Raw genomic sequence first — 26,251 nt, forward strand, 5'->3', positions numbered from 1 at the left:
AGATAGAAGACCTTTTATTTCATAACCGAAGATAGTGAATTGTGTCTATAAATAGGCCCATACCAGGTGAATGGAACGGTATCATATGTCTAAACCAGAGGGTTAAACAGTTTGTTTTTATTAATCAATCAATCTTTTTGTCCCATGTACACTTTACAATAGAAAACACATAAACAGTATTTTTAAACTATTAAATAAACTTGTTTCTAAACACAATAATCAAGAGTGAATAAAGGCAAAAACTAATGTTACTCTACTTACTTTAGCAGTCTTCCTCAAGTAGGCTTGGAAGTTCTCCAGAGAAATGTGTGGCAGATAATGAGGTGCTGGTATGTCTGTCACCTCCACAAAACTGTCACCCCACGTTTTGGTGAAAAAGTCTTTCTGCAACAATTTGTTCCTTTTATCTGACTGAACCCCCCACTTCATCACATGGTGTTTTTCCATGGACAGTAGCAGAAAAATACCACTGCCTCTACACCAAAATATTGCTAATGATAACATCAGTCAATAGTTTTTTTTTCTTCTTATTTATACATTGTGTAGCACATCCATCTGAATAATCACAAATCTTTTTTGGCACTGATTTGAAGAATCATCTATATCATTCTTCTAATTATTATTTATGAGTGTCTTCTTACATTTTAAAACAAAGTGCTTAAAAAATATTTTTAAAAACCAATTATTTAGTAAATAACTACATTATTGCTGCCTTAGGGGCAGCCCTCTCTTAAGTACACAAATTATAATTATGATAATAATTTTTAGTTATAATAAATATATAAGATAATACCAAAATTCAAGCTCAAATCATGTGAGGATATCTTAAACTCTGTGGCAAACGGCCATCAATGTGTCACTCCGCAATTCTGACGAAAAAAGAAAATCATCCCTCATAAAAGTACCCAAATTCAGGCTCATACTACATGAGCGATTGAAAAAATAATCTGTAACTTTGGTACTACTAATAACATATTTATGATAACCTAATCTAAACCTTCTTATATAGTGTAATAACAAGAAGTAGATAGACAGAGTAGCCTACATCTTGCTAACATCAATTGCTTTTGAGAGGCAGACTACAAGAACTGATCATCTAAATGACATGTAATTTCCATAGTAAGTCAAATAAAGTCTGTTCTTTCTAATAATGTAGATTTTTTAGGTCTCAGTAAGAGAAACTGTTCCAAAAATGGTGACTTCCGGATAGTACCACAGTATCATAATATTTAATATTTCCAAGAGTTCTCATGATTGGTTATGAAAACGTGCAAAAAACTCTATCTTGAGCATATTTGTATGACTCTAATAGGACTCTAATGGTAATTTAAACTACTCTGAATGTGACCAAAATATTCTTTAAAATTACACAGATTCCACGATTAGGCATTGAATTTTTAAAACCATTTCTTAGCGAGCACCTACGAGGTAAGGCAAAATGGCTATGGTAATGGTTGGACTATGATGTGTACAAAATTCAATGTAAATCCACTCCATAGCTTCAAAGATTTTGTTAATGGTATTTGGCTTTTATATAACCAATAATGTGACTTTTAATGTATCGGAAATTCACTTCCAAAGGATGAAATGGCAGCCACTATGAAACATTACACAGTTATTATTTAATTCAGAATGTAATAACACAAACATCTATGCAAAACTGTCATAACCTACACTTGTGAAGTATTAGATTTTAATTAAAATTCTAACCTATAGCAATGTTTTTAGCAAGAGAAGGGAAAAAAATCTCCAAAAGGTAATCAGAGAACCTATAAAAAGTTTATATTTTCTAAATTGTTTGCTAACATTAATGACAAAATATACCTGCTTCCCCTGCCGCGGGTCGTTGAGAACTGCAGGCAGGTTCTGAGCAGTGGTGTGTGAGGTCCATCTCTCTCCTCCAGTTTCACTCTTACTCTGCGACACCTTACGAGAGCCAGCCTTGTTGTTGGCTGTGGTGTGATGCTTGAACACATGGCGTTCATAGTCCAGGTCATTCACTCCCTCCACCGGTAGAGTGCAACACACATTGTTCTCTCCATAACGACAGACAAACGAGCCACCTTCTTGAGTGCAGTGCTTGCTCCTAAGATGCCTGAACAATACCATTACCAACCTATACTGAACCACTCGTGTGCAGGCTATCAATTAAGAACTGTAATGCGACGCAATCTTACAAGAGTCATGAAAAATTATAAAAGATTAATTTAAAATTAATAAAGCACCTCAAACTAGTATACCTTAATATGAGGATAATCTTACTCTATGAACAATGTAAGGGGAAGTAAATACAATTTAAATTAATTCATGCATTTGTTTAGATTTTTCATCTTTGTAGTAAGGAAAAAGATAATGGAAATGATTGAAATATATGCCAATAATAATAAAACACAAATTAAAAAACTGATTCCATTACCTCCTATCTTTTTCACGGTAACTTATACATAAATGAGTTGATATCTTAACAGTGACATGTATAATATATATAACAGTAAACATTGGGTTTGGTAAGTTATAGATAATGGTCTAAAACCACATTTAAAATATACCTGATGATGTAAACTGTCATAAGCACTAGGGTAACTGCCCTGTCTAGCAGGGTACATATGAAAAAGACAAACTCTTGAGAAAGTACTCATCAGGTGGAGTAACTTAAAATATGCAGACAGGAATTTTATATCGGTATTAACAATAAATTTTTTTTATGTAGGACTATTGATAACTTTAAGCTATTGATTGAATTAGCACCTAACTTATTTGATCAAATAATTTAAATTATCTGTATTAACTTTGAAAAAGGTTTAAACTGTAAAGATATATTTGTTATAAAAGTAAAAATAAAATAACAGCTAGATGTAACTTTTTAATAATAGATGAAATAGCTTTAAAAGGTAAAAAAATGTGTTTTACCTGACTTAAGGATGTGGAACTGATACGAAAAAGGATGCAGTATAGTAAGCGGCCACTACCGCAATCAAATCAGGGTATGAAATTATCAGTTAGAAATCTACCTGTACACTATCAATATTCTAATTACAGTTATTTAAAATAACTTATGGTAATTGTAAACTTAACAGCCTGAGTGGCAAAATATGAGTTTTGTTTTATTAAACTATTGCTATTATTCTTCTGAACAAAACAGGTAAGCTATCGGGAGCAGAAAACGCTAAAAATCATAGATAACAAGAAGCACAATACACAAATATAGGCATAACCAGAAATTTACATTTCAAATATTAAAAACAAAATCATTTATGATTTCTACCACCTAAAACTTAAATATTTGTTCAGAAGTATGGGCAGACTACGTTAATAAAATTGAAATTTTGATTGGCTACTCCGGCTGTTAACCTCACTGATAACTTAGTTATTGTCAGCTTTTTTTAGTGTATTGAATAGCAATATTGTTCCAAATTAATTCAAACAAAATAAAACCATTTGTATTGTATTTGAGTAATGGCTAAAAGAAAAATGGGAATTGACATGTATTATTCTTCTCACAAGCTGTCAGATACGTTTATCACTCATAATAGTAAAAAGTAACTGAACTATTTTGTTTGTTACATTTCATAAATACACATGTAGTCTAAGTAGATATTTTTATTCATATTTAAATTATTACTTTTTATGTATGAAAACCGCTGAACTATACTAGGCTAATAAATTTAAATAATATAATACTGTTCAACATTTTAGTTTTGGCAGTTTAGATAATCATGATATCGATGATTCAATTGTGGTGGTGGCTACTTATTATAATACAACCACTAAATAAAGAAATGGTAGCTTAAATGTGAAATTTGCAGTATACAAATCTGTTGGAAGAAGAGCAAAAATATTCATCTTCCAGAGTACAAAATGAAAGGTATTTTAATGTTAACCATAATTTTAGTAAAACGCACACTAAGTTAACCTACTTCAGGAAAACGTTGGGCATTGTTAGATAGGAGAGAGCATTTGAAAGGCTTCACAAACATTGTAATGTACTCTCTCATTGTAATCTTAGATTTACACACCAACAGTGAAATAGCAAAATAATTTCGAATATAGAGCAAGTAGGATTGTCAAAACTCAATATGTAAGCATAGAGATCAGACTTTAATAAGTGGCCTAAACTCGTTATTCTATTTTTTTATCAGAATGAATAATTTAACTAAAGATAATGAATTCAACTTAGAGTGCTTTTTAATGTAAGCAATAAACAGGAAGAAGTAACAAATTTTTGGAGAATTTGACAGTAAAATGGAGATGAATATGAGGAATTTATGGAAGATATTTCTATATATATATATATACATGTGGGTTTGGCTCCTGTTTACTATGTGGAGAATCCTTTCCTCCATTTCACAAAAAAGGTTACTCACTGCTATCCGGGCAAGCTTGAAATATTGGGCAGTTTTTCTGATATATATGTCTAGACCATATTTGGGTTTGTTCTTTTATAATTCAATTGTTAAATTTGTTATTAAGACTGTAATGCATTATCCTTGTTGATAATGTATTATAACTCTTGTTGCATATGATTACATAATATCGAGGCTTCATAGTAATCGAGGTAGGTTTTCAAGGTATGGAATCGTTTAAAAGTAACAATCGAATAACAAGTGTAAGGCAAAAACAAATGCACCTCGAACAGGATCCCAGAAAAATTACTAATTTAATAGTTAAACATTAAGGTGCTTACTCTATAAACTGTTGCAAACTAGTGAATGACAAATTTGAACAATATGCACATGATTGCCAAACTTGTCTAATTCCAGAACGATTTTCTCTATTTGTCTCTTCCATTACAGTTTAACGAGTTGAATTTATTCAATAACAGAATCTTCCTTATGGTTGAAACAACATAATGTTCAAACTCAGTTGTTGTTCTACAACTGTAACAAATATATATTATACATTTGTTCACAAAACACTGTTAAATCAAGATTATTTACTGCATTTTGACATTAATTCACACATATATAATTCACAACATAATAATCCAAAATAAATCGTTGCCTTTGTTTAAATTATAAACTTAACTACACCAAAATAATATATTTGTAAATTTAGTTGACTCAGTTGACTCGGCTCGGCTCGGCTGACATGACATAACACTAGCTAAAAAATAAATTTGTTAAATCAGCTGATAATAAATAATATCTGCGTGGAGACTAGTAGAAATTTGTGTTTAATGTATTAAATGAACAAGTACATACATTTTTATAATACGTGTTTCAACATACAATTTACAAAATTGTTAATATAAAGTAGACTTGAAATTATAGTGAAATATAATATAAGTACAATCAGATATATAACCATTGGTGCAAAATGTAATAGCAATGTGCATATGAATGTAATAAAAATGTATTCCATAATATCAATAAAGTAATATCATATAACATTTTCAAGAATTATTCCAGTACTAACACACATTCTACATGATATTACCATTGCCTTTATCCTACTAGTTTAGTTATTTATTTCCAACGGACACACCTCCAATGCATACAATATTGACAGGTGACTCATAGGCAAATAACTATAAAGTCCAACAGTTTAACAAAATACACAACTAAAAATTGTCAGGGAAAACACAGTTAATAGTAAACAAAACCCACGTACAAAAAGTAAATAAATTAGTAACACGTATTATTAACGTAGTATAGGTGACAAAAATGAAATAACAGGAATTATTAACAATTGAACAAAACGTATTATTTATTAACAATTACATTACCGATATTAACTAAAAATGGAATTATTAACAACCAAAAACAATACAATAAACTTTATTTAGAGAATAATAAAAACAAGATAACCCATGTACAAAAATCTCACTCCAAATACAACAGGTGTACCTAAAAAGGCTTAACACTAGCTAGGGGAACAGAAAGAAAGTTCAAGTGACTATATATGCGACTGCCAAGCCGTTGTATCCGCTGCATTGTGTTGTTGGACTTCAGGAAGACGAGTTCTGCCTTCTCTCAAACAACTGCAGGGATCAATTATACGACAATGTCATATAACATTCACACGTTCCAGGATGAATGAAGAATCTAACAAATTGTTAATAAACTTAGAATAAGAAACATAGAATCTTGAACGTCTCTTCTGGCCTGCAGAGAGTTCAAATTTAGGTTGTTATCCAAGTCGAAGACTGGCACTTCATTATAGCTGTATCCCGATCTGTGCCAACAATTCTAACAAATTTTCGCTGGACTCGCTGGAGTTTTTGAATAAGGCAAACTTGATGATATGGCCGTACGGTGGAAGAGTGTTCTAAAATAGGGTAGATGTGTGCAAAATAAATGGCTCTTAATGACATTGGATAATTTATACAGCAAGAGACCCGAGACAGCATTCTCAATATTCTCAAAGCCTTGCCGCTCACACTATGCCTATGCTCAACAGGAATTTAACCCTGGTAGAGTAAAACTCCCAGGTCTTTTACTGATGATTGCCAGTTCACGTAATAACCACAAGTCACACTGGAGATATTTTCCTGTGTAATGATATAACAAAGCATTTTTTCCGAATTTAAAGCCTTACCATTCTGCCTACACCAATGCTCAACCTCACATATGTCATCCTGTAATAAAGAACAATCACTCATAGCTATAATATGGTAGTTAAGCCTAATATGATCAGCAAACAAAAGGTAATTCACTTTCAGCTTGCTGTAATGTCATTTATGAACATACTAAACAATAAAAGGGCTAAGGTAGGAGTAGAATCTAGGGGATGGACTGACCTTCAGTCGGGTGGTCCACAATAAATTGGGAAAGTACCTCCTCAGAGGTGACACAGTCTATTGCCACTGCAAAACCAATAGGGTATCCTAGTAGTGTTGGGCTCGGATGAACGCTAGTTAAACGTCCTGCAAGAGGTGGTCCAGCTGTAAACTGAACCCCACTGTCTAGGTTAGTGTTCCGATTGTGCACTCTTCGGCGGCGGTTGCCTTCGGCGCTACCCAATAGTGATGCCAGGTTGGATATGACTAGTTTCGACTCGTCCTTTCGGAATCATACCACATACATTCTTTTTGTACGGACTGGGGAGTTCCAATCTCAGGGTTTGAAGCAACCCGTTCTTAAGGAATACATAGGGAACGAGTGCGACATGAATGGATTACTTGGGAGTTGGGCGTCTCCCCAAGGGTAAGCAATCTTACCTGATTATCTGAGGCTCTGACTGGGCGGGCCTTTTACTTCCTCGGTACTCGTGGGACATTTAATGGATCCTGAAATAAAAACCCCAACAGATCTTAATCTGGAAAGGTTACAGCAGTCAGTTGCATCTGGCAGTTTGGCTTTGGGTGTCTCTGTCTGTTCAACACGCTCAAATACCGTTGACGAAGATTCAGCAGTTGGTGGTGTTGATGTAGATGTTAAGTAGACCAACTGAGGACGCGAGATGTAGCAACTGATCATGGGGATCAAGGTCATTTAGGTCAATTTGGAGCACAGCAAAGCTGTTTCAGCACAGATTATGCAGACGTTTTTGTCGGAAGAATTTCACATGGCCCTGATACAGGAACCCTGCATTTATAAGCGGCCTTGTGGCTAAGGTTAAAGTGTGGCGTATAAGGGTAAAGTATCAGTGCTTTCCATGATAGGTGTTAAAGTTTTTACTGTACATGTTAAGGGGAGTCGGTTGACTATATAGCGCACATGTTAAATTAGATAAGTTTAGGAACATGTTTCTCAATAACCAATAATCATATCAAGATAAGGTTTTTTTATTTGAATCTGCTATTACTTATCTACATTTACAGCACAGCAAATTTCCATAGCATAAATTTAAATATTAAAAATATTTTTTTTATAAAAGTAAATTTTTATCATTTTTTTAATAAATAACTTTTTTAATTATTATTAGACTACATACAACACTTTCCTGTGCTATAAACATTGCTCTAATTACGAGGAACAAATTTTTTTTAAATCATCAAAATATGTTGAGTGGTTCTAGAGAAACGTGTTCCTAAACAAAGAAAAACAAGAATTTTCAGAAAACGCTTTTAAAGATTGCATATGCATAGCCAAAATATGCTGAAGCCATTTACATAATATTATGGCTTGATAATAGCCCAGTGTATAACAGACCTAGGCGTTATATTTGCCAGCGACATGGGATTTTCTGGACATATAGACCACATCAGTAGCAAAGCAAACAAGATGCTTGGTTTCATAGCAAGATTCTCCAGAGGCATCGACAACCCTTCTGCTCTTCACTCTCTGTATTGTTCCCTTGTGAGACAGCTTGTGGAATATGCAAGTCCCGTGTGGTCGCCTTACACTGTTGGCAATAGGACGAGACTGGAGGCTCTACAAAGGCGTTTTCTTCGCTTGATTGGTGTCCGGCTGGGTTTTGCCTATCTTGATGTGCCTGTGGAGGAACTGTCCAGCATTCTGAACTTGTCACCTCTTGCCCTGCGACGTGACGTGGCTGATGTTGTCCTTCTCTGGAAGATAGTGAATGGTCGCATGAACTGTCCAGATCTCCTAGCTGAAATCGACCTCAGAGTTCCGGCAAACACAAGATCTCGAGATCTGCTGGGTCGAAGATACCACTCAACCAACTTCGACTTCAACAGTCCTTTCGCAAGGTTTTCGCCTGGGAAATCAGGTTGCGTCTGGGTGTGACCTGTTCTTCGATGGACTTCACCAGGTTCGCCGGCAGGCCTTCTCTCTTCTTTCTGTGAGGGACTAGTGATTAGACCTACAGTAGTTAGCTTTAATCTGTGTTAAGTGCATGTTCATTGTATTATATGTTGTATTTATTTAATTTCACTGTTATTTGTTAAATGTTATATATTATTTTTTAATTTATTAGCACAAGTTATTTATGTTCGCTCCATACTTGAATAATTATTGTTGTTTGTTAATCTTTATTTTTATTTTTTGTTATGTTTTGGATATTTATAACTTGTTACATCTTTGAATACTAATTATTTATTATCAAATTTTGTATGATACCTATTTTGTTACTTTATGTAGATTTTTCATCTGTTCGTATTAATTTTATTTTCCGCTGTATCTACTATCTATGCTTGTATTTGTAAATTGGCTGCTGCCGTTGGAAAATAAATAAATAAATTATATTTGGGTGTGATATTGTTGGCCGACTTGAATAAAAATTGCACCAAATTAAACAGGAGAGTAAAGATTAAAAGAAGCAAATAAAATAAATGTTTTTTGTTTTTTTTTTAGATTTTTTTGTCAACCGACTCCCCAGAGCTTGTATTGCTGTAAGCAACAAGGTGAACAGCATCCCTGTTCTGGAACTTTGTTCTAGAGACCTCTCCACCGTTAGGCTGATTGAGACTGGTACTGGTTGAATCATACTGCCACGATATGTGTCGCCCTGTATGCCAAAACTATAGCCTTTACCTCCTACATTGTTAACTCTCCTTACTGAGGATTCAGAATCATGGAAACACCATACCCTCTAACCTCCACTTCTTCTGCTCTACATATTCTTCCCTCAAGCGTAACCTGACAAATCGAAGTCTGCAACTTTACTAGTGAACACCTCCCTTTTTCTGTGATGATTTTAAGGGGCCACGAATAGTGTAACAAATGCCCGCGTCAAAACCCACGCGCGCACACGAAAAAACACACTATTCTCTTCTTACATTTGTTATTTTTGTATTTATTATAATTGTCTTCGTAGTCTTTGTTATTTATTTAAGGCTATCGCTGTTGTTACATAAAGTTTATTTTTGTTATAATTATTGTTATTTATCTTGATACTGTTAGTCTATATCTGTTTTACATTTGTTATACTTTGTAAAACGTGGCTTTGCCGTTGATAAAAATGAAAAGAAAATAACGGCAAGAGTGTACTTCGCAGTTGCATAAAAGGTTTCTTTGGCCTGGCACTTTGCATGAGAAAAAAATACGAAACAAAAATACAGTTTTGTGCTTGTTTTTGTTTGTTGTAGTATGGGTTAGTGGGGAATGTTGAGTTTTAAAAACTAAATATTGACTTTTGAGCTGAGTGCATCTTCAAGTGATAAATATTGTTCCCGTGTAATTTTGAAATGAATCTAGAACTGTTAGGTAAGTCTTTATTACTATATAAGTGACTAAAGTTTCAGATTAGCCTATTACAGACATTTCTGTATATTCCTCTTTTATATTAAACCTAGCATACCAAATTTCATAGTGTGCTTGGCGTTGATATATCAGTCAGTCAGGAAATCCCCTTATATATGCATATCTTAACACTTTGTTATCAAACTATTTTATGTCGATTTATTATTTCAGAGCTAATTGATCTTATATTCAATTATGGGTTGCAAATAGACATGCTGAATGTCATTATGGTTGAAGGAATATATTTGACATGTATTCTATATAGGCTACATTAGAAAAGTCAGCAAGGAAAACGTAGAATGGGTAGTCTTATACTTGGGTACTAAGCTAGTGTACCCTCTCCACATTTTTTGGGTAGGGTACGATAAGCGGACCCGTTTTTTATATCGAAGAATGTAGTCTTCGATATCTAATATTCGCATCTCAAATCCTATATTATCAATCGGTATAAAAGTGTCTATAGTCCTCAATAACAATCATACGTTTTAAATTAAAATATGAATTTAATATTTACAGTGATCAAAAAAGTTATTATAACAAAAATTAGGAAATCTGAAGACTACCATATTTGCTCCTCTCACAGTTACAGTTGTTTCTTTCCCACAAATTTCACATAATGGGGTTTTCGGTACGAGTTCAACATGCTGAAGCCACAAAAACAATATATTTTATTTATGTCTTATCATCTTTCAAAGCAATGTCGTGTAGTTTCCTCAAATTGACTGCCATTTTTAATAATTAAAATTACTTATGTAAAATTGAAATATTACCCTACGTGTATTATTTTAAAGTGTTTACAGCTGTTGGTATAGACTATATAAGTTAATAATTCAAAATAATTAATCAGTATCGATTGATTATATCGATGGTTATGATTAAGTAATATCGTTTGCCAATTTCGATATAAAAAACCGGGTCCGCTTATCGTACCCTACCCCATTTTTTGAGTAACTTAGGAAAGAGCTTAAGAAATAAATAGGATATCAAAATTATTAAATAAAAGGCCTAATAAGTATTAAACATTTCCCTAAAAGGGAAGAAAATCCTCTGTGTAGGATGGTAAGCCCTCAGGTATTGCGATTGGCTCTTGGGTAGGGTGGTAGACCTTGCAGGGCAGTAGACTTTTGGGTGGGATAGTACGCTTTCAGATAGGACAGTATGCCCTCGGTAGGAAAATTACTCTCAGGTAGGGTAGGTACATTAGCATACATGCACAATAATTAAGTACAGTGTCGCTAAAAAGTTTAGGGACAGGCTTAAAAAAAACACAAATTTCTGACAAAAGTTTGTTTTTAATGGAAACAAATATTTAAATTATACAAAATAGTAAAATGGACATGAATACATACAAATCAGTAATCAATAGGTCCTCCATTAGCTTTATAACATTCTTTGATCCGTTTTGGCATCGAATCAATGAGTGTCAGACAGTCTTCCTTCTTGATACTCCGCCATATCTGTGCCAACATGAACTTCAGTTCAGCTTTGTTCTTGGGTTTGTTCTTCGCTAGACGACTGGCCATGGTATTCCATAAATTTTCTATCGGATTAAGATCCGGGCTTCGTGGTGGCCACTTCAGAACCTCAACATCATGATTACTGAACCATTCTTGTGTGTGTCTTGATTTGTGGCACGGTGCATTGTCTTGTTGAAAGATGTAATTTTCACCAAGCAATTTATTGGCAGATGGTAACATGAATTATTCTAGAGTTTGACAATATTTAATACTGTTCATTGTGCCTTCAACGAACTGAAGCTCCCCAGGACCCTCACTTGAAATGCAACCCCATATCATTACTGCTTCGCCACCGGCCTGAACTGCAGGCGCTACACACATGCTGGTAGAAATTTTTCAGTATTGGTACGTCGTACCCTAACTCTGCGCCTTGGAAATAGTTCAAAACGGCTTTCATCAGAAAACAAAACACGCCGCCAAGCTTCTTTTGTCCACCCTAATCGAGCCTTGCACCAAACTTGGCGTGTCTTTTTGGCCTTGTCATTTAACAAAGGTTTGCGGATAGCGTAAAATGATTTCATACCTGCATCTCTAAGTCTGGAACTCACAGTTGCTACACTCACATTGTAACGATCATCATCTTGTTTCATGCTGCTTAGTAAATCAGGTGCACTTGCATTTCGGTCCTTTTTGCTCATCACGAGTAGCTTACGATCCTGCCGAGGCGTGGTTTTACGTGGCCTACCACTCCGCGGGGCATCAATCACGGTACCGGCTAGGTTAAAACGTCGCACTGTATTTTCAACACATGTTTTAGACACATGTAACTTGGATGCAATTGTTCGGTATGAACTACCGGTTTTATACATACCGATAACTTGCCATTTAATGTCCTCGGACACAGATGAGCGGCCCATAATCACAGCTTTAACTTTCACAAAACAGCGAAATAAACAAATCACAAAGAAGATTGCAGTACAACTGTCACAATGGCAGTGTGGAATGCGCGCGCAGGCTTGTTTCACAAAACAACCGCCAGAGGAACAATGACGTGCAGACCGCATGTCTGTAAATGAAGGCGTCTACTTGTAGAAGCGAAATTAAAACTCACATTTTTTGTTATAAAATGTTCGAAAATAAAATTTTATTTGTACCCTGACCAGTTGAGTACAAAATTTATTTGTAACATGACATATTTTTTTAAATGATCATCATATTATAATAAAAGTACTGTGCAAGTTTCATTACAATATGGCAAGCCGTTAAGAAGTTATAAAAATAAAATATCTAAAAAACAAGGTTTTTTTGGCAGTTCCTTAAAATACATTAATGCATGCTTCTTCCACATTTTTGGAGATAAAATATTGAAATTTTGAATAAAAACTTGAATTGATGTCCTTAAAACAGCCAACAATCAATAGCATTGAGAAATTAGTTAGTTTAGGGCCAACTGTAACATTTCTCTTTCAGACAGGTGTCCCTAAACTTTCTAGCGACACTGTAGATAGGTAAGTTTTCATTAGTTTTCTCAATAGGTTATAATATTTATTGACAGCATTTGACAAATAATTGACAGTATTGACGAATTATCAATATTCATGATTCATCTTCATATTCATCGAATCCTCAATACAAGCTACTTAAACTAAATTACAATAATTTAATTGAGCCCAAACACCTTCACAATGATTTCTATTGAAAAATGAAAAATTAATTCGGTACCTGAGGGTAAATATATTTGGATTTTAATTAGTAATTAATGGGTTAAACCTTTTTTTAAATTCTTTATAGGCACATTGATAGATGATGCCTACCTACCACACCCAGTCTTATTTGTATGTAAGTTACTCCAAGTGCCTTTGTACCTTAGAACCCTCCTCAAGCCTACTTACAATTGATATTTTATTTTTCAGAATCATTTGGCCAAAACTACCCAGAGGTAAGTAATTTCTATTTGTGTGTGTCGGTATTCTACTAGATTATTCAAAATTTTTAAAATATTTTATTAGGCCTAGTCCAGTTTAATTTTCAGTGGAAACGATAGGAGAAAAGATATATATTAATAGTTTACACTGGGAACATTATTCAGTAGCTGAATACACTTATATTCACTATGTCTATGTATTTATACATGTACACACAATCATGTGGTCTGCAGTAAACACCTTATGACCTGGTTGGTGTCTGTTAGAGAAAAGCTCTGTATAAAGTCTTGTTGCTAAACTGCTAAACTTTCATTACCATCAGCCAGTTCATAGACAGTGAATATCAGTGTATTCAGCTACTGAATAATGTTCCCAGTGTAAACTAATTATTACAGCACAACTAAAAATCATAACACCAATATTATAGAAACACAGTATATGGAGGTTAGAATCAATATTAGTTCCAAGATAATACTTAATAAACAATTCATCTCAACAATTAGATATCTCTTAATTTATTATCAGCTGTTAAATAAAATCAGCTGTTGTGCAATGCCTTATTCATCTGATAAGGATGAATTCCTAGTGCTGTACTTTAAGAATTAGTTTATTTAGTATTTGACCGTACTTTTATTTGAAAATCTTAATTTTTTAAAAATTACTTATTGTAGAATATTCAACATAGTACCACAATGTTTGTATTAAAAAGAGCAATTTTTATTATTTGTTAATAAAATCACTCATCTTACAATTATTAGGCTTTAAATTTGGTTTCCGTTTGTTTCTCTAAATAATATTATTTTCAAACTTTTATCTAATATGTACATTAATAAGGGCATTGTAATTACTATCTTAAGCCATTTTATAAGTAAAAATTATTTTCTAAAAAACACATACAGCCAGACAGACAAAACACTAAGCAAGATAGGATTTTACATTACATGATGAAATTTGTTTGTTTTCACCTGTATTATACTTTGGTAAAGTTTTGGTTATTAATTAGAGGATGCCCTGTATAATGGTAAGGCTTCACGTTACCCACATCTGACCAGCAGCTATTTTAGGTTATATATTTGTATATATAGGTTATATGTATAAAAATCTTTTTGTTGCTCAGACCTTGATAATTTAAAACAAAACTACATTAAACATATATGCAGGTCTAATTTGTTAATTTCTGACTGCAGAAGATTCATTAGTGTATCATGCTTATTCTAGTTAAAATCACTCAGTCTTGAGCTGCAGTAAAGGTGTCTCAAATAATCTGGTTATCTGTGATATTGTTAAATGTATGTAAGGAGTTTGATGGAGCACTGGATTGTATCTCGCTGGCTGTAACATGTGCTTTCAACAAGCGAGGCACTCTCCTAGCGGTTGGTTGCAATGACGGACGCATCGTCATCTGGGACTTTCTGACTAGGGGCATTGCCAAGATCATCAGTGCCCATATGCACCCTGTCTGCTCTCTTAGGTGAATATCAGTTACCGTTAGTTGTGTTTCGTATATATCACTAAACTTGAAAAAGTCATAAAAATCCAAACTCAGTAGGTTTTTATTCTGTAAAGCCTTTACACAGCTGGGCTGTTTTTACCAGACACCTTACAAAAGTATACAAACATAATTTTTTATTTACTTTTGTGGAATGTCTGATGATGGCAATCTTGCTGTCAAAATGCTTCTAGAAATGAAAAAAGTTATTTAGTGATATTTCCAAAACAGTAACAGTTAATCAATATAAGTTCAACACTATTAATTGTGTTTGCTCAAGTTCTTCTTAATTGGCTATTTGTCAGCTCTGCTCTGTCACTCAAAAACTGCTCTTGTAAATTATTTTTTTTATATTTAAAAAATACCTTTTCAGATTTTGAAAATGTACAACTTTAGAAATGGTATGTCAACGAAAAATATGACTTATTCTTAAGTTCAATAATGATTGCTTTTAGATTCTTTCATATTTATTCTCAAAATAACCTTAAAAAAATACTCAGGAGGGTTCACTTCTCACTGGTTTATACCTTCCAGTTGAACTTACCACTGGGCACAGCAAAAACCAATGTGTCACGTAAATCTGGGCAACCTTATGGATGTCCAGGAGCGGCACATCACTAACTACAAATGTTGAGATTCTGGGGTGCAAGAGTAATTCGATAGGTCTAGTCTACTGCAGGAGATAACTGTTGGAGTTGGTGGAGTTCGTTTTTTAAGAGTCAAAGGTTCTTACAGCACATGTTAGCCTAGACATAAGGGTTTGTCAACTCCTGCCCTATTTGACTGGAGAGGCTGGTTCAGAGCTGGCCTCCCCTTCTTCCAAAGGGGATATGATGAGATTAGTGCCCTAAATTCTTCCTCATAGATCTCAACAAGAGGCGGCCCCTAACCTCATCTCTTAATCCTGTCACTCTGGAAGCAGCGCAAAGGATATAGGACTAGGTGCATTTTCTAAAATTCTTGTTCTACGAGACCAAAAATAAAAACCTTAAAAAATACATTTGTTTTTTTGGTATTTTGAAATTAAATATTCTTGTATGAGTAAATTAACTTTGTTCATTCAATTCAATAAAGGTGGGCCTAACAAATAATTGTACATATCTCATGGATCTAAAATCAAATGTGTTGTGATTGTTAAGTATTATTATTATTGGGCTTGATCACTTCTTATTTATCACAGTTGGTCTAGAAATGGCTTCAAACTACTGAGTGCTTCTACTGACAACAATGTTTGTATCTGGGACGTGCTCTCTGGAGAGTGTGAACAGAAATATCGCTTTCCATCACCTATCCTCAAAGTGAGTAGAAAGTGTTGCTTTTTTTTGTGATTTTGGTCACCAATTCAGATTTCTCTTCAATATCTATCTGCCTGTCAGTCTGCTAGGTAATTATTAATGTCACATAGAGAAATACTTTTTAATTGGATCACATGTACAGAGCAACCATAAACACTTTTTTTTTATTCTGGTACAAAGAAAAATAATATCTTTAACATGTTCCTTAGAATCCATTTTCCAAATGTTTTAAAATTTTATCAAATTCCAAATATTTGTCATATTGTTTTGAGTTCTGGACTTGACTGATCTATATAAAAAAAATTGATTTTTAATTATATATTATTATTGATTAAAAACATGCAAATAATTTTTAAACTATCAGTGACTAGTTAAGTTTCTAGCTCATGATTTTGAAATGTTTACATTTAAAACCAATTGATAGAGAAGAATTGTCACATGCTTGAGTCTTATTGTATTATTTGATATGTTAATTCTCTCATTATTTAGTATTTTTTGTGTACTCCTGTGTGTTGTATGTATTAAATTAAGAATCAGTGTTTAAAGGTCAAACACAGGTATTGAACATTGTAAAGTTTTTTTGGAGTCATAGGATTTGAGGTCCTTTAATCTAAAGAATTTGTTCCACCATTTATCAAGGCTATCATATAATAGGTGAACTATATTATCTAAGATGTGGAAAATTCTTTATGGTAAGAAATTGTATATTTTCAAATCTGAACATACTTTGTACTTAGGTTAAGTGAAGTGAGGACTTCATACTCCTAACTTCGCCTTTGTTAGTAAAGCCAAGTTTCATTTTGTTTTTTTAATTTCCGATTAAGTTGTTTTTAATCAACTTAAAATTTAAGTGGACAGCTCCAAATGGTATGTGTATTTATATTTCTGAAAAAATAAAGTAATAACTAACTGACAATCTAGATAATGTAATGAAACTACAAAAACTATTAATTATTAAACCAACAAGTTCTTAAAACATGTTTTGCAGGTACAGTTCCATCCTCGTAATGACAAAGTTTTCCTTGTCTGTCCGATGCGTCATGCTGCTGTTTTAGTTGACACGGATGGAGATCATAAAATCGTACCTCTCGATGAAGACGTAAGTACAAATTTATTTCCGTTTATCGTAGTTGTTCCAAACCTCTTGGATAATACGTTGAGTTGAGATCACCATGCTGAAAGTATAATAAAAAAGTTTCTTGCAGTCTTTATGACTCATACAAATAAAAAAATGTGGTTTAGAAACCTTACAAATGGTTCATTTTGAACAAACGCAGTCCCTTATATCTTTTGGAATTAGTATTTATGGAGCCATCCCTAAAGAAATAAGGATAGATTAGTACACTCTGTGACCTTGTACGTGACAGGCAAGATGGCTCCTTATCACCTCCTCCTCTCCCTATTCCCTCATTAATGAACCAGATTAATAAGTTTTGTATGTTATTTTACAGAAGTAGAAGCTTTCAATTGAATATTGAAATTAGTTTAAAAGTATTATAAATATATATTTAACTTAAATATTGTGAAATTACTTAAAAGTTAATATAATAATATTAGATTAGTAGATTCTTGTGCAATAGGAAAATTGTGATTACAATTTTGAATTCTACTCATAAAATATTGTGATGATGGGACAAAATATGTGTTGTCCAGTGTTATTGGAACTTCAATTATTGGAAACCTGGGTTATCGAAAATGGCTTGAAAAGTAGTGAAAACAGTTCCAGTGGCCGCGCAGCAAGACGCTACAGAAAGAACAAACAATTTGGACACGCTGCAACCCCAATATTGACAGCACTGAAAATATTTATTGTGGGGACTGCTAATGGAGGAGAACACCTCAACTATCTCGCCACTGTTCCAAACAAGAGCAATAAAAATCCCTTCTCCTCAATACCACCCATGCTTTAAGGAGTCACGCACCCAGTCATATCTGTACCGGTAGATGAGTCACCCTCCCTTCCACATCTCGGATTGTCAGTGGCACACCCTGCAACCCTGCTGGCAGCAGCAAAACCTGTTTATGAATATCGTTCAGTGTTCAGTGCTTGTAAAAACTGGCAACACAGATTAGTAAAATCTGTCTCCTTACACAAAATAAATTGTGTATCATTTTTCAACAAGTTAGATGATTCTGCTCAGATTGCTCCATTCATTAGTTTTAAGAATAAATTAATTATCTGGTTGCAGAGCAAACCATTTTATCCTATTCAAAAGTTTTTAAATAGTAATGTAAAAATAACTTTTAAAAATAAATAAATAACTTAACATGTCATCTAACCTAGATTAACCTCACATATTTTTTAAATAAATTATTGACAAAATGCATTGTAAATGCATGTATTGTGTTTTTTTGCATTGTATTGTATTATTGTTACTAAATATTGTACTTGACTATGCTTATTTCATATTGATGACCAATGGCATGATTTGATTTGTATTGCACTGGCGAGTTTACTCTTATCTCTGATTATTTTAAGAATAAATAATTTTGTATTCAGTTGATTATAAATATTTTTGTAAAGTATTATTCTTGTCCCATATATATTGTAAAATAATAGTTATAATTTGAGTATACCTACTAATATTTCCTGGACATTTTTTTGTATTGACATAACCATGTATTATTGGAAATTTTGGTTATCTGAAACTTGTCGTCAGTTTGGTTGTCACTTTAGGACACTGTTTATGAGAACTTTTTAAATTTATTTTGCTGTAAGGAATCACATCATGAAGTTTGGTGCAATGTCATGAAAACAATCTCATTTCTAAAGTTCTTTCCGTCTTAACATTGTTCACTAATAAATCTATGTATTTTGCAGACGGATCTAACAATAGTTGCATCATTTGACCGAAGAGGGCAGTTCATCTACACAGGCAACGCCAAGGGCAAGATACTTGTCATGAGCTGTCCGGACCTCGAACTCAAGGCTTCGTTCAAAGTTTCGACCAGTGCTACGGCCGTGAAAAGCATCGAGTTTGCAAGAAGAGGAGAGTAAGTCGAGTACAATTTCCACATCATTTATAAAATATTTTTATAGCAACACAGAATATTTTAGGTGAAATTTGTTTTTTGAGGCTGCAGAATATAACAATTAGCTCAATTATTGCACCATAGATTTTTGTACCAAAAAGTTTATATAATAAAAGCATTTTAGCAATGAAAAATTACTTTGCTAATGCTTAGTTCATTATAAAAATAATGTATAATTATTTAAATTAATTGCATGGATCATAAGTAAGGTTGCCTTTCAATTAAATTTCATTTTATTGCTTATCATTCCTGCTACTTTTCGAAAATGTCTTTTTCTCTTTCTCTATTGTAATTCCAAACTGACCTTGAAATCTCTCAATTTGATCAAATAAATATGTAACAGATATTCACATTTATAAATATGTATATAACCTAGAAAAAACAATAAGGTAATTTGAGATTTAAATATAATAACTTTTAATGTGTTAAAACACACACACACACACACACACACACACACAAGACACATTTAAGGTTTCAAGACAATAGCTGCAAAGTTTTGATGTATCATCTCAGTTATAAAGTAGTATATGTTAAAAGGGAGAAAAATTTTATTTAATTCTTGTAACTCAAGTAATGCTTTTTACTGAAATACATTTTTTATTTAATATCCAGAAGAGTTTCTTTCTTATTGATGACAAAATAACAAAATGTTTATATAGTTCAAGTGTATAAAATGTTAAACTGTCTAAAAATATTAAAAATTCTCTTCACAAAATTTCTTTATGAATTCATCTTCAAAATTCTAATAATTGTAATTATATTTTCAAGCTATTACAAGTTCATATGGATAATTCAAACTGTTGGATGATATATTAATATAACAAGAAGACATGTTGGTTGACTCGTTGTTGTAGCCTCTTACTGGTACATAAGGATTGTAACTATGTCTGCAGGTGTTTCCTGGTGAACTCGGCAGACCGGGTGATCAGGGTATACAATTCAGATAAGGTGAAGAACTGTGGCAAGGACGGAGAGCCAGAACCTATTCAGAAACTGCAAGATCTCGTTAATAAGTAAGTTTTGTTTTTACTCAAGAAACAGTGTAACAGGATTTTTGTCTAACACTTTCCATCGTTATGTGAAGCATAAAACAGTAATACTATGTTTTAAGACATGTGATTTGATTTTCTCCCTGGATGGATAATCAACCTAAAATACACCCTATATGACTTTCTCTTGACAGGGTCTGGAAAGGATAGAAATGTGTTAATGGCAATAATTTAATGATTTTGTATGAAGTAATACCATGTTTTTATAATTCCTTTTAGATTTTATGCTAACTGTCCTATAATGATTAATGATTTCAATATCCTGATAGGTGAAATTTAATTATTTTATGTACAATAGTGATAATTTTGTTAAAATGGGACATTGTGTGCAGGACAATGTGGAAGAAGTGCTGTTTCTCAGGCGATGGGGAATACGTGTGTGCCGGCTCAGCCAGACAACATGCCTTGTACGTTTGGGAAAAGAGTATCGGGAACCTGGTCAAGATCTTGCATGGAACAAAGGGTGAACTGCTTCTGGATGTTGTGGTGAGTTGTTTTGATCAATTCTTAACTCTCAGTGAACAGGTTGAGGAAGACACTAGACCACAAAGATGCAGAAGTTTTCATCGGTTATGACTCCTCTTTGTTGCCCTGTATTTTGCAGCTTGAGTAATGACCTACTGGATATCACTTAAAACAGTATGTGTATTGTTTCTGTCACTTTCTTTTTTTCCTTCTACTGTAATTTTATTTATATTATTGATGAATACACCTTAGGTGCAAATAAATAAAACTCATTAAAAAATAAACGTCTGAAAAATGGTTTTTTCAGCTGTTTAGTTGTCTACACAATATACCAACAGTTAGCCATATTAAAAAATTAGTTGTTTATATTTTATTGTTGAAACTAGTCTTACTTATGAAATAATGTATTTACTAACCAAGAAATTGACATGCTCAATCTCAATTTACCATTAGATAATGGTATCATATTAGAAATTTTAAAAAGTTTACCTTTTTCAGCACTCTTCAAGCCTGCGGTTATTTTTGTATTGCCTAAAGAATAATTATTGGGATTTGGAGGCAAAAATGACACTTTTGTCACAGTTAAAACAATATAAGTATATGTGGTTCTCATTGTGCAATATCAAATTGAAGATGCATTGATTGACATTTGTAAACCTTTAATTCTTGAAATTCTGTATTAAATTATGCATAGTTTTTAACGGATGAAATATTTGGTGTATGCTTTCAGTGGCACCCGGTAAGACCTATAATTGCGTCGATATCCAGTGGTGTAGTGTCGGTATGGGCTCAGAACCAGGTGGAGAACTGGTCCGCCTTCGCTCCGGACTTCAAGGAGTTGGACGAGAATGTTGAGTACGAGGAGAGAGAGAGTGAGTTTGACCTGAGTGACGAGGACAAGTCGGTCACAGAGGGTCCTGAGAAACACAATGAGGATTTGGAGGTAAACTAGAGACACATAAGTTTATTGATTAGAGTCCTTTATTTAACCCATTAACAGTTTCCTTTGTCCTTTCCCTTCCGTGTCGAGTTATAATCCTATTTCTGAGAGGTCATAACTAACAGAAGAAACATGCTATTGAGGATGCCAGACACAAACAACACAACAGAAGTTACGTCATGGAAAGAGGCAGTTATCCTGTGATAAACAGGCAAAATTGTTAATTTCATTCAAGGACACCAGAATATTAACCAACAAACAAGATGGCATGGGTATAAGGAGTCCAAAAGTCAACAGAGGCTCTGTCCTTACTTTCTACTCCTTCCACTTGTTCTGGATCTCAGTGTATGTACAAAATTTATTGGGTCATGTTTTTCAATTTATATAATTATGTTAACTATAAAGCTTTCTAGGAGGTTGACAGGGCAGTGTTGTATATTGTATATAAGCATCACAACACCAAACAGTTTTTGTATTTATTTTAGTAATTTTTGTTCAATACAATAACTAACCAGAATTTAAAAGTAAAACATTATGTATTAGTTTGAATAAGGTCATAAAAGTTGCTTTTAAAGCCATTCATTTTCGTTAAAAAATAAATGCAAGTATATGGAAACAGCAAGGGTCTAGGTAATTTGAGTAGAAAGGGTTAAACAAAGGTAAACTTTATGTAAAAATAAAACTTATAATGGTTGAGAGTTTATTATATAACATACTAAAAGATTATTGCCTGTATTATGAACCAGCTTATATGGAATCTGTGTTGACCGATTATGATTTAATTTGTTTTGTCTTTGGGCTTTTAAGGTGATGCCAAAAACTTTCACCACAAAAGATTAGTGTTTCATTTTTCCTCTTGAAGAAATGGAAATTTTCATGTTTTAATTAACCACTAACTGACGGCTGGTGGCAGGTGGATGTCACCTCTGTGAACCCTGTTCCGGCTTTCTGTAGTTCAGACGAAGAAACGGAGGACACAGAAGTGCTGCAGTTTCTGCCGATAGCCCCCGAGGTGGAGGACCCAGAAGAGGGACCCACACTGCCCCCACCACACCCCGTAGCTCCAACCTCCTTCCCTCCGTCCGGCTCACCCCCTCTCAAACGTCCTCGTTACCAGTCTTACGAGATTACGCTGCAGGGTGCTCCTGTAGATGGTACGTATTCAGTAGAAAAAATCTTTTAGTTGGTTTAAGTCTGTACAATGCAGACAAAGAGTAAGTAAAACTGGTAGATTAATTTTTCTTTCCACTACTTGCCATCTAATGTCGGCACTGTTTATCAGTAATTTATATTGTTCAGAAAATTTAATTGTACAGGCCCTCTGTAATATCTGGTACTAGCAGTTCTACAAGTATTTATGGAACAAAACACATTTGCATAAGCTTTGAGAAACTCACATTTCTATAAAACTAATAACAGGTAATTTATTTTTGTACAACAGTTAAAGATACTATTAATTATTGTACCAACCACTTCAAATTGCTTATTTTTTGGAATTGGAAGATCAATATTTCAGATTATCATTGAGATCAATTTTAGGTTTATCACTGAGATCAATTTTTTCAGGTGATATCAATTTCAGATTATCATTAAGATCAATTTTAGGTTATCACTCAGATCAATTTCAGGTTATCGCTGATATCAATTTTAGGTTATCACTCAGATCAATTTCAGATTACCATTGAGATCAATTTCAGGTTTATCACTGAGATCAATTTTTTCAGGTGATATCAATTTCAGATTATCACTGAGATCGATTTTAGGTTATCATTGAGATCAATTTCAGGTTATCACTGAGATCAATTTCAGATTATCACTGAGATCGATGTTAGGTTATCATTGAGATCGATTTCAGGTTTTCACTGAGATCAATTTCAGATTATCACTGAGATCAATTTCAGATTATCACTTAGATCAATTTCAGATTATCATTGAGATCAATTTCAGATTATCACTGAGATCAATTTCAGGTTATCACTGAGATCAATTTCAGGTTAACACTGAGATCAATTTCAGATTATCACTGAGATCGATTTTAGGTTATCATTGAGATCAATTTCAGGTAATCACTGAGATCAATTTCAGATTATAACTGAGATCAATTTCAGATTATCACTGAGATCGATTTTAGGTTATCATTGAGATCAATTTCAGATTATCATTGAGATCAATTTCAGGTTATCACTGAGATCAATTTCAGATTATCATTGAGATTGATTTTAGGTTATCACTGAGATCAATTTCAGGTTATCAGAGACATTGACGGCATCACAATGCCATAAATTTATACTCAATTTGGCTTAGGTATTTTATTTGAAATTATAAATTCACATATGGATTTTGTTTTCAGAACCTCACCCTCTGCTGAGCAATCGACCTGGCAAGGATAAGTCTTTTTCTGGCACGAAGAAGGGGACGAAGCGATTTGCCAAATGAGACAGTTTTTCTTACGTATTTTCCTAAAAAAGATAGTTTTTGAAGGATGTGCAAATATTGAGATTTAAAATCACACAAACTATATAATTTTTCAGAGATTTTGAGATTTGAGACGAAACTCTCCTTTCAAACTTCTCAAATATTCAAATGGGACTTATATTACAAAACTGATGCAAAATACAATAGTGGAGAAATTCAATCATTTTATATCACAGACTCTTGCTAGTTGATAGAAAAATTGACAGGCTTACCTTGAAAATTATCCTCTAGGGTCCACTGATTTGAAAGAAACGTTAAGATATATATATATATATATATGTGTGTGTGTGTGTGTGTGTGTGTGTGTGTGTGTGTGTGTGTGTGTGTGTACACGTTTCAAAATTTTTGATTGCACTGCAATCTTTTCAACCAGTAGAGAGCATTGTAGTTGTCTGCCTACTTTGGGACTCAGAGTCAATGTGGGAAGCAGTGTTGCAATTTACTTTTTTATAATTTGCACTGCAGGACCCTTTCAAATCAGTGGACCCTAGAGGGAAGTTTTCAAGGTTTCCTGAAAATTTTCTTATCAAGTATCAATAATGCTTGGCTTTCACCTCTATTAATTCAAACATATATTATAGACTTGTTATTGATTATATATGTAATAAAATAAATCTTGTCTTCCTAATGTTTTTAAGAAATCCTTCAATATCCTTCAAAATTCATTATTTCTTTGTTCATACTTGTGATTATAAAATCTTTATCAAATTGTTCCTGTAGAAACCTTATAGGATTAATGAATTTTAATAACTAACAATATTTTTTCTCAGGGAGGATAAAAAAAGACAGTGTTAAAAAAACTATTCTCGTCAACAACGGATATATATCTCAATTGGAAAATAACTTAAAATGCAACATTTAATGTAATTCTTACTAAATTATGATTGGTTTACACTTCAGTGTTGTACATTAGATAAACGTAAGAGTTTCAATGATCGGTTAAATTGTATCATTTTGTAAATGAATTTATATACAAAATTGAATTATTCCCGGATAATAGATTTTACTACCAAAGTTTCATTGTTTTATATATATATTTCAAATATTTCATAGCATATATTAGTTTTTGTAGAAATCTATTCATGTTAAGACGTATTGTTAGATTATTATTTTATTCCAAGTCAAATTTCATTATTTGCACATCCCTGATTGTATATAAAAATTTATTTTTATCTTTCGTATTGTATGTACATAATATTATGTTAGTGTAAATTTTAAGATGAGTGTCAAGCTGAAATGATATTAACTTATCAGACAACTCCAGATAATTAGTACAAAATCATTACACTCATTCAACATTTTTCATATGTACATAATTTTATATATTTGTTAAGAGTTTAGTGTGATTTTTACAATTAAACAGTACCTCGGTAGTCATTTTGTTTTGTTTTAGTTACCTTATCTCTTCGAGTATTGAGTTGAGTTGTTGAGTTAAATCTTACTACTTATTTACAGCTTGAGTAAGACCAAATAAACTGTAGCAAAATTTTTTAAATTTATAATTTTATTTAGAAATATAACATACATACATTTTAGTGATATTTTACCTGAAGTATTATAATACTTCAAATAGTATTATAAATAATTTGAATAATTGTTTTATTAATACCAGCTTTGATAGATTGTTGTTCATTTTTCAACCAGTACATATTGATGCTTCATAACAATATTGTTATATAATAAACTTATTGTAATTCATTAGTTTTTAAATAACAATTGACTGATGTCGAATATTTTTTGTGAAAAAAAAGAATATAACATAATACTAGAATTTACTTATTATATGAACAATTTAATTTTAATTCCAGTATGTTTGTACAAAATTAAATTGTATTTGATTAAAATTTATAAAGAGTTTTTACATGCTGAATATAGGTTCCATGTGTCTGTAAATAAACAGTAGCTTATTACCTTTTATACTTTTTTTACTATAACTCTGCCAAATCCTTTTGACTAAACGAAAGCATTGCATGTTGACCCAAGATTTCTCAGCATTGAGTGAAATTTATTTTACTGGTTGATTATTCAAGTT

At 32.9% G+C, this 26,251-nt stretch overlaps 2 protein-coding genes across 2 annotated transcripts in view; one reads left to right on the forward strand and one right to left on the reverse strand.

Annotated features, from left to right (window-relative positions):
* The window catches only part of LOC124356570 (vacuolar protein sorting-associated protein 54-like), a 43,718-nt gene extending 38,640 nt beyond the window's left edge, over window positions 1–5,078 (reverse strand). Inside the window, 3 exon segments of the mRNA XM_046807649.1 lie at window positions 262–384; window positions 1,825–2,095; window positions 4,685–5,078. Coding sequence (XP_046663605.1) covers window positions 262–384; window positions 1,825–2,095; window positions 4,685–4,788 — 498 coding nt within the window. The 5' untranslated portion in view covers window positions 4,789–5,078.
* A 4,838-nt stretch (window positions 5,079–9,916) lies between these two features.
* On the forward strand, window positions 9,917–25,596 carry LOC124356571 (retinoblastoma-binding protein 5 homolog). The gene is made up of 11 exons (XM_046807650.1): window positions 9,917–10,052; window positions 13,459–13,484; window positions 14,769–14,941; window positions 16,140–16,257; window positions 17,243–17,353; window positions 19,076–19,248; window positions 20,184–20,303; window positions 20,672–20,825; window positions 21,535–21,747; window positions 22,658–22,898; window positions 24,095–25,596. Exons 1-11 carry the CDS (start codon window positions 10,034–10,036, stop codon window positions 24,178–24,180), a joined length of 1,434 nt encoding a protein of 477 aa, XP_046663606.1. The 5' UTR covers window positions 9,917–10,033; the 3' UTR covers window positions 24,181–25,596.
* Window positions 25,597–26,251: the final 655 nt, after the last annotated feature.

Source organism: Homalodisca vitripennis, chromosome 3 (genome assembly GCF_021130785.1).
Source record: "Homalodisca vitripennis isolate AUS2020 chromosome 3, UT_GWSS_2.1, whole genome shotgun sequence".
Lineage (NCBI taxonomy): Eukaryota > Metazoa > Arthropoda > Insecta > Hemiptera > Cicadellidae > Homalodisca > Homalodisca vitripennis.

Bases quoted from the DNA above. Each gene is read 5' to 3' on its own strand.
- LOC124356571 (XM_046807650.1), top strand. The intron at 20,304-20,671 runs GTAAGTTTTGTT...CATTGTGTGCAG, and splicing joins CTGCAAGATCTCGTTAATAA to GACAATGTGGAAGAAGTGCT. The intron at 21,748-22,657 runs GTAAACTAGAGA...GGCTGGTGGCAG, and splicing joins AACACAATGAGGATTTGGAG to GTGGATGTCACCTCTGTGAA.